The following is a 10000-nucleotide window of genomic DNA, read 5'->3' as shown; positions in this document are numbered from 1 at the left end:
ACCTCGGTCCACTTGGGCATAAAGGTATGAGTCTGAGCGAGGGCGGATGCGCCAGGGGCTGGAGAGGAGCTGGTAGTGCCAATTTGGGCCATCTGGAGCTCATGGGCCAGCTGCTTTTCCTCCCTGTTGAGCCTATCCTCTCTTTCTTGTTCTTCCCTTGCAAGTCTATCTAGCCTATCTTGCTCTTCTTCTCCTTTCTGTCTTGTTCTTCCTTCTCACGTTTATCGAGCCTATCTTGCTCTTCCTTTGTGAGTTTATCTAGCCTATCTTGCTCTTCCTTCTTTGCCTTTATTTCTTGTTCTTCCTTCTTCTCCTTTCTTACTTGCTCTTCCTTCTCCTTTCTTTCTTGTTCTTCCTTTGCGAGTTTATCTAACCTATCTTGCTCTTCCTTCTTTGCCTTTCCTTTGGCCTCTCTCTCCACCTTGGCATCATCTATTCTCTCTTGGACCCACTCCCTCAGGGCCTGTCCTGACAGTCCTTTTCAGCTGACATATAGAGCATGAAGTCCTCATTTTGCTGGGTTCAGGATATCATAGACATCTTGAGATAATGCTTATATGGGCATGACTCTTTAGATAATCAGTGTGTCTGAAAAGACTCAAATTTCAGGGTGTCTGAAAAGACCCAAGTTTGTTCGTGATGAACTGGTTTCATTATGTATAAAAGACTCAGTTTGTTTGTGATGAATGAATTTTTATGTCTGAATAAGACTTAGTTTGTTTGTGATGAACGAATTTTAATATGTTTGAATAAGACTTAGTTTGTTCATGATGAACAAATTTCAGTATGTCTGAATAAGACTTAGTTTGTTCATGATGAATGAATTTTAATATGTCTGAATAAGATTTAGTCTGTTTGTGATGGATGAATTTTAATATATCTGAATAAGACGTAGTTGTTCGGGATGAACAAATTTTAATATCTGAATAAGACTTAGTTTGTTCGTGATGAACAAATTTTAATGTGTCTCGAAAGACGTAAATTGAATTCTATTTCACGCACGGACTCGGCCAGCTATTGCGTGAATCTTAAGGCTTGGTTCAGGGAGCGTTTGCCCCTTCCCGAGAATTTTCTTGTATTGGTTTTGTCTCTTGGCACACGGATTCGTTAGCAGGGAACTAGTTTGGTTTTGGTCCCGAGGCATAGGGAAGTTTGGTTTTATTCCGCACACAGACAAGTCCAGCTAGGCACGAATTTGCTTGGTTCGGGAGCAAGCACTGATCCTGGCAATCTTTTTCTTGTGATAAGAAAAAAAAAATTCCTTTTAGGGGAGTCCCGATATGTGTTAGGTTCATGAACTCAGTGAGCATCATAAAACTCTTAGAATTATAACCCAACAATAAATAAAAAAAGAGAGGACGTAGCATAAACCTTAAAAAAAATAATGTTTTGAGAGACACTGGGATACTGGCGCAGAGGAGGTAAGATTTATGTAATGATACAAATTGGCAGGTTAGACACCAGCCGTTTTAGAAGTACACTTCTACTTATTTTTATAGGAGGATAATTTTGTTGACGAGAGGCAGATAAGTTACAAAGTTATATTATTTGGCAACCCTAATAAGAGCCTTTCCTCAATCTAATATAGTTCAAGACTTAATTCTACCATTCACAGGCACTGTTTTCCTATGTTCATGTGTGTATGAATTTACATTTCCCTATTTTCACCCAGCTCGCACGTGACCGGAAAAGGTTATGTTTGCTCAGCTGGGTAACCACTTGGGTTTGTGTCTGGCTCAGTAACTGACAGCTCAAGGTTGTCTGGTACGCACCTGGCCCAAAGGACAGTGACCAACGTGGGAATTTTTCTTAGGCTGACGCCGCTTATACAAACATTATCCTGCTTAAGTATATTTAGAGGAACCCAAATATAAAAAGTTTCTCCTAAGCTTTACGAAAATTAACTGGGAGCGACGTGAATAACACGTGGTCACAGCAAACCTTAAGTAAAACGAAAGATAAACAAATGAGCAAAAAAAACAGGTTCCTTATGCTTATGAATGAAATAGCAGGTGGTTATTGAATGGAAATGCTTTGAAATGAAAAAGAATTTATCACGTGTGGTGCGTACAGAGGAATGTGTACAAATGCAAATATGAAGCAAGTTTATTTTTGCTCCGTGGCCTGAACAAACATTATGCCTTTTCTGAGATTTTACTCTATGAGGAATTATACATTTGCCTAACAGATTTCTATCCTATACAAGAGAGAGAGAGAGAGAGAGAGAGAGAGAGAGAGAGAGAGAGAGAGAGAGAGAGAGAGATTAAACTCTTAAGCTTCAGCAATATGGAAATTTGCTGGCTGACCCATGTGGGATCTAAAACATCTGCCTAGCTAGAATTCCAAGACGACAGATTGCCTGGATAACACAAGGAGGAAATACACACACTATTTCCTTCTTTCAACGCTTCGTAATTCCCTAGCTTGCCTATGTGAAGAAAACATGCAAGGCCCCCTCATGCAGGGGCTGTCAAAACATGTGTAACAGACACTAACTCTTCTTGATGACTGGATTGCAGGCATGTGCCTAATGTTTCACTATTGCTATTTTCAGTCACCAATTTCACTCCAATCCTAACATAAAATAAAATACTCACAGTGTGGAACTCCTGGACTGTGCGCTTCCAGATTTTACACTAAAGGTTCGTTTCTTTCTCTCGCATCCAGCCTAGCTTCACTAGTCGCTAATACAGCAAGTTGCAAAGGTGGGGGCGATTCAAGTTCTGCAACACTGCTTGCAAGATTTAAGTCTCAGTCGCCATTTTTACGATTCATGATTTCGTTACCTCGATTTTTGTATAAAATCTGACTGCTGTTGATTCAGGAAATTGTAAAAAAACAAGGAAAAAGGGAGAATTTAACTGAGCTGAGAGCTCTACTTACAAGGTAGTTGTAAATAAACACATCAGGGTAAGTTTAAGGTTACATGTACTATACTGTAAATGAACTATCAGAAGATAAAATGGACTAATCAGGCAGGCAAGGCCTGGAAACACTTGATACTCCTGGCTCTGGGGGGTGAAAAGGTTACATGACTCTGTTACAGCAAAACCTTATATTTTCTTGTTCTACATGATGAGACACTCAAAAAAATCTTGGGTAGCATTTCGGGAAGTGGTACAGTTTTTCTCCACAGGCTGATACGTCATTTTTGTTCAGAGCCAATTTGCGACATTGGCTATATTCATGTTTAATGAAATAAATCAACCAGAAACTACTTCAAAGGCAAATACTGCATGTATTTTGCAAGACCAGAGATGGGAATCAACATTTCAGCAGCATAAATCAACATAAGCCATCATTTGAACAGACACAGAGCAAAGGTTTACCGAATTTTGTCGAAATTTGCTTTTCAGATTGATAGTTGGCTCATTTTCCGTGGCTTCCTATTCGCTTAATAATTTATTGAGAGCCATCAAACTTGGTCAAAAACTCTTTTCACCATGTTAATCATGAATAAATACACCTGAGTTGCAAATGACAATAACAGTTGACGACATTCTGACACATGAGCAAAAGAGACATATGCAATATAAGTTAGTAACAGGTATACATTTACATAGATTAATTTAAATGATTGGATATGGCTGATCCTGTAATAGCGGGTCACGCAGGATCAGATATACTCGTACAGAGTGCAATTAATGGATTAAGGGAGGGGCCAATATTCCTTTCACCCTTCCTTGTCAGGCAGTGCTAAAATGCACTGTTTATTTTCCAGCTTTAAATTAAGCATTTGGTGGCTTGGATGCTTGGGAAGATATATATATATATATATATATATATATATATATATATATATATATATATATATATATATATATATATATATATATATATATATATATATATATATATATATATATATATAATCAGTAAGCTACAAACGTCCTTTAATATCCACCTGCTCTACTCGAAATAATATATTTCATATATGTTACCGAAGGGAAATTTTGTTGATAATAAGTCTGTCGTCCCGTGGGCTCGAACCAGCGAAGGACAAGAACTCAGGACTACAGAAGGCAAACACTTCCTCATTGTTTAATTCTAGGACTGGCGTAATCCATTACTGTACATTAATATACGGCATCAAATGGATGTTCCGTTAACGTGTAGGAAAAAAAAGTATTTTGTATAGGAATGGAAACGAATTATTAAATCTTATGAGATGAATGTTGTGAATTTTTTAACAATTTTAAGGAAAGTTTAAAGAGAAACAAAATTGAAAATCTAAAACTTGATAACCAAAGACTATTATTAGTAACTTATGCAATCAGACTAAAGTACACTAATCGTAACCACACATCATTTTTAATGTTACTGGATAAAACTTCCCATAAACCTCAAACCATTTTACATTATTCATCCGAATGCCTCCAAATAATTTCTTATATCAGTCTTTCCTTTTCAACCAATGAAACATTTATAAGTAGTCGCCCCCCTCCCCAACAAAAAAAGAGAGTTAAGCGTTACACATTGCCATACCTATCCAGAAAAAAAATTAAGAACATATGAAGAAATAAAAATTAGTGTCAATGATTAAACACCAGTATAATGCCTTCTACCATTGTTTTTATGATAATTTTCTTTTTCTAGTCGATATTAGATGCTGACAGCATGAAAATGAATAATGTCCGCTAAGTGGAAAAGTAGATATTTTGTCTAATTTCAGCTTTATAGCAGTTGCAAGAAAATGCATAAAATTATCGTTTTTTATGATACCTTAATCATTGCCTTTCTTCAACGGTTTTGTTTATTTCTGAAGTCATTTATCTTTGATGAATCCTGCAAACTCTTCCGTTTTGCAGTTTATATTACCAGAGTATTCTATAAATGCATTTTTTCTTGTTTTTTTTTCCGAAAAGGATCATAGGTATCGATTCTCATAACTCTTGCAAAGCTACAGATGTCAAAGCACGTATATATTTGTGCTGTTTTATTTTGAATATTTTACAAGACTTCACTCTGCTTAAGCGTAAAATTAACTTCTTTAACTTGCAAAACCTGGACATGAATATAGTGAGGTTGATCACTGATCGAGGGAAATACCAGTATATGTGTTCCACTGCCTTTTCTCTCACTTTCTTTCAGAATGCATAGTTGAAAATCTCCCGCAGAGATCTGAAATAGCTTTGTTTATACTTGGGTTTTCTTTTTGTGCTAATTCACAATGGGAGTTATGTTTAGCATCATTACTGATCATGTAACATACTTTTAATGCCTTGAAATTGCTTCTTGTCAAGCTTTAAACAAGCACCAAACCTAGCACGAGTTTTAGCCTAAATATCTTTTTAAAACTCATTCGAACACAGGCCGTGATGATTCCTCTGATTACTAAGTAACTCTGATCTCTACAAACATCAGGTGCACCGCGCACATTAGGCACCCAACTCCCATGTCGCCTCGGGAAAACGTCATGACAGGATTCTGCAAGAGTAGTGAATCCGTGCCATTTCCCCGTGATACTCCCGAAGCGAGAATTTGTAAATGGATATGAGAGGGGAGTTCGTACTCATTGCGTTGCTCTTCGACGTTATTTGGCCGGACCTAATCTCCAAAATACGCGAAAGTTGCTGCCTGGCTTTTAATCTCTTCATGCCCAGCCATGAGTTGTCAGCCGTCTGTACCGGAAAGCAGTGCTACTGGAGGTCATTTTATCGTATTGTTAATAACACGGTCGATCGTGCTTTCGGATATGCTGCAGCAGTTCAACTTAAATGGTAGATAAATAGATAGACAGATAGGAAGACAGATAGATGGATAGATATAAATAGGTACAGACAGATAGATAGACAGATAAATGGATAGCTAGATCACGTTGGTTCCTTTTTGGCAGAAATATGGACCTTAGCAGAGCTGGTGAAACAGACGAAAAAAAATTTGAAGAGTAACGGAAAAGGATGACGTAAAAAATAACGATGGGGAGGATGGGGGGTAGGGTTGGTGGTGAGGATGGGTGGTAGGGGCAGGAGTTTGGTAAGAGGGAGAACTATTTAACAGAGAACTTAACCCTCTTTCTGCCCAATTGACGTCATATTGCAATAACCCCTACCCCCCTTCTTGTCTGACTGACGTAATTGTACGTAAAATTTACCGACATTTTTCGTACGTGGTAGGGTAAATTTTATTTTCGGACAGTTGGTGGTTTCCATAGGCTAAAGCATACCTTGGACCGTAACTCAGGGTATCGATACGCCAGGCAAAGCAGTGCCTATACTGCGCATGCGCAATTCCCTGGCATAGTAATTTCCCACAATGAAATCAGCTGATCCTACCCGTTTCTCTCTCATCTCTTACATTTTTTTATAAAATGTAGGATTACATTATTGGAAACACTCTGTTTGGTATCCTCTATTTTCTATAATTTTTTAGTTCCTCTACTGCGCATGCGCAAATCCATAGCGTAGTAAAATTCTCACAATGACATCAGCTGATCGCACCCACGCAGGCCTGACAGGCCACACTTCTGGTCAGAGACCATGCGTGCGAGGCTGGGTAAACACGTGTGGCTGTTTACATACAGCGACGTCAATCGAGAACAGTTTCCAACATGCTTTCATAAGTTTTTACGGTAAAACTAGCGGAAATTTGTTAGTGCATCACATAAGAGATGTCTGGATTTTAGGCAGGGCTCTGAATCATTTTTCATTATCATATATATCGATATTTAGAGAATTTTGTTGGCTTTCTCATAAAAATAATTCATTCACCCAACTGTTATAGCTTTGAGCTACGAACGATAATGTTGACAACGGTAACATTTTTTTTGTTCGAACAACATAACGTCAAAAATGAAACTGTTGCTGTTACCAAAGCCATTTTCTTGACTCTCACTTTATTCCTCAACCTTTCCTCTACATTTTTGTATATTTACAAAGTAATTTCTATGAAAAAATCCGAGTAGGGCTCTTCAAAAAAATGTCTAGCGATAATTCTCACCTTATGCCTGGCGGCGCTCTGTTTCTTACCCACTTTTCTATCAATTTTTCACCAACTGGACTTATTCGTTTTTCATTTTTTTATATGTCGATATTTAGAGAATTTTCTTGGCTTTCTCAAAAAATAATTCATTCGCCTAACTGTTATAGTTTTTGAGCTACGAACAATAATGTTGACAACGGTAACTTTTTTCGTTTCGATCAATTATAACGTCAAAAATGAAACTGTTGCCGTTACCAAAGCCATTTTCTTGACTTTCCCTTTATTCTTCAACTTTTCCTCTACTTTTTCGTATATTTACAAAGTAATTTCTATGAAAAATAACCGAGATAGACTCTTCAAAAAAAAAAAAAAATTTTCTTGCGATAATTCTCACCATAGGCCAGACAGAGCGCTCTGTTTCTCACCCTCTTTTCTATCAATTTTTCACCAACTGGACTTATTCGTTTTCCATTTTTATATGTCAATATTTAGGAATTTTATTGGCTTTCTCATAAAATTATTCATTCGCTTAACTGTTATAGCTTTTGAGCTACGAACGATAATGTTGACAACGGTAACATTTTTTCGTTTTAATCAAATTATAACGTCAAAATGAAACTGTTGCTGTTACCAAAGCCATTTTTCTTGACTCTCACTTTGTTCTACAACTTTTCCTCTACATTTTCGTATATTTACAAAGTAATTTCTATGAAAAATAACCGAGATAGGCTCTTCAAAAAAACTTTTTCTGCGATAATTCTCACCATACACCGGGCAAATCGCTCTGTTTCTTACCCTCTTTTCTATAAATTTTTCACCAACTAGACTTATTCGTTTTTCATTGTTTTATATATCAATATTTAGAGAATTTTGTTGGCTTTCTCATAAAAAATAAATCCATTCGCCTAACTGTTATAGCTTTTGAGCTACGAACGATAATGTTGACAACGGTAACATTTTTTCGTTTCAATCAATTTATAACGTCAAAATTAAACTGTTGTCGTTACCAAAGCCATTTTCTTGACTCTCACATTATTCTTCAACTTTTCCTCTACATTTTCGTATATTTAAAAAGTAATTTCTGAAAAATAACCGAGATAGGGCTCTTCAAAAAATCTTTTTCTAGCTGATAATTCTCACCATACGCCGGGCAGGCGCTCTGTTTCTTCCCCCTTTTTCTATCAATTTTTCACCAGCTGGACTTATTCGTTTCCATTCTTTTTATATGTCGATATTTAGAGAATTTTTGTTGGCTTTCTCATAAAAATAATTCATTCGCCTGACATTCATAGTTTTGGGTTACGAAACGAAAATATGAAAATAAATAAAAGATTTTTTTCGTGCAATAACTCATTTTTTTGTATTTAGAGGGCTGGGACTCTTATTCTGACTATTCCACCATAAAATATAAACATTTAGAAAAAGGACAAAAAAACGTTGTTGGCATAAAATTTATATTTTGCTGAATTTTCGAAATAATTATTTTTTCGCTGTCGAGCGCTCCCAGACACATCAGGGCTCATGTGCCCTCAGTGATGTGATAACTATACAGATATGAAAGGGTTTTAAACAGATGGGTCACTATAAAAATTGTTCCTTAACATCTTATTACATGGATGTGAATTGTAAATGCGATGACTCACGATGAAGTCTTTACAATAACATTTTGATATGAGGCTTTAGAGAAGCAGCGAGGGACCTCTGGCAGCAATGTTACCTGAATGAAATCTGCAAGAATCTTGATCACCTGAGCACCAGCTACACACAATAAATCATAAAGGTGAGAATGTATCAAATGTTCAGTAGCACTCACCTCCACACTTCTTAAAGCCTGCATTGCAAGCGCATTCGTAGCCTATTTCTTTGTCCTGGCACTTTGAGTTGGTAGGGCAAGTGTGCTCCCCTTCTGCGCATTCGTCCTCCTTCTTTAAAACTGCGAAAAGCAAGGAAATGGAATCCTGAGACGATCATCGCGAAAGTGGAAGACTATTAGATTTCGTCTCTCTCTCTCTCTCTCTCTCTCTCTCTCTCTCTCTCTCTCTCTCTCTCTCTCTCTCTCTCTCTATAGGCAGGCTGCACGAATTCGTATCTTATTGAGGAGGCAATGAGCCCAGATGCTCTTAGAAAAAGGTGAAAAGAAGTCGTAAAGCAATCACCAAGCAAACTGTCTTCTGATTGCTTTTGTTTCAACAAAGACGAGTGAATGAGACTATAAAATATACCATCAAGAATTTTTTCTTTTACCCAGCATCTGATAGTAAATTCAGTGACTATTTAACTCAGATTAATCTTGGGTTTCATGCACTATCAACGTAAGTGAGTCCCTTAAGGAAATTCAAAACAGATTTTACATCAAAGGGAAGTCTAGAATACATGGCGTAGAATTGTTTTTGCGAAAAAGTTTCAAGAAAACAATGTAAGGTACCTTTCATTTGACATCAGAGCTTAGGACAGTTTCAAAAATTTTAAGTTTAGAGTCGAAGTCAAGAAGTCATGGTCCTGATAAAAAGAACATTAGAAGGAAATGACACAAGACGTCTGGTTCTATAGGTCCTGCAATAAGTTAAAAAAAAAGTTCATAGGTAATTTCTGATGGATAAATTTACTGTAAATGGTCTTTTTCCACGGGTCATAACGGTCCAGGCACCCTAGTTCTTAAATATTCTTTGTATACCACTGTGCCATATAATTGTTGTGATGACACTCCTTTAAACTTGTTGCAAAATTTGTGCCAGTGACTCGAAATGACAGTAGCTCTGAATGACACAATAGCAATGGATATTGAAGGGGATGTTTAGGAAGGAGGTGCAGAAGGCTCACTCGATATGTGTATTTGAGACTGCAAAAGTTGTTACATGGGTAAGAAGACGAAATAATCACTTCGCGAACTACAGGTTTATAGAGCACTTCTTCTTCTTACCTTCTATGCAGCAGGAACATTGGGCCGACTTGCATTCCTTTGAGAACAGGATCCCGTCGCAGTCTCCTTTCTTGCTGTTTTCGATGCAATAGCCACCGTTGGCAAGGCATTCGTCAGTCGGGTCACAATCTGCAAAGTTGGAAAGTGACGTCCGAATAC

General features: G+C 37.2%; 1 protein-coding gene across 1 annotated transcript in view; it reads right to left on the bottom strand.

Annotated features, from left to right (window-relative positions):
* Nucleotides 1-8603: 8603 nt before the first annotated feature.
* LOC136855222 (protein kinase C-binding protein NELL2a-like) overlaps nucleotides 8604-10000 on the bottom strand; it is a 2480-nt gene continuing 1083 nt past the window's right edge. The window contains exons 3-4 of the mRNA XM_067132128.1: nucleotides 9842-9970; nucleotides 8604-8854 (exon numbers count right to left, since the gene is read on the bottom strand). Of these exons, the coding sequence (XP_066988229.1) occupies nucleotides 8721-8854; nucleotides 9842-9970 (263 nt within the window). The 3' untranslated portion in view covers nucleotides 8604-8720. The remainder of the gene's footprint in view (nucleotides 8855-9841; nucleotides 9971-10000) is intronic.

This window comes from Macrobrachium rosenbergii, chromosome 31, assembly GCF_040412425.1.
Source record: "Macrobrachium rosenbergii isolate ZJJX-2024 chromosome 31, ASM4041242v1, whole genome shotgun sequence".
NCBI lineage: Eukaryota > Metazoa > Arthropoda > Malacostraca > Decapoda > Palaemonidae > Macrobrachium > Macrobrachium rosenbergii.
The sequence above is the reverse complement of the archived record's forward strand: the minus strand, read 5'-3'. Positions and strand labels throughout refer to the sequence as shown.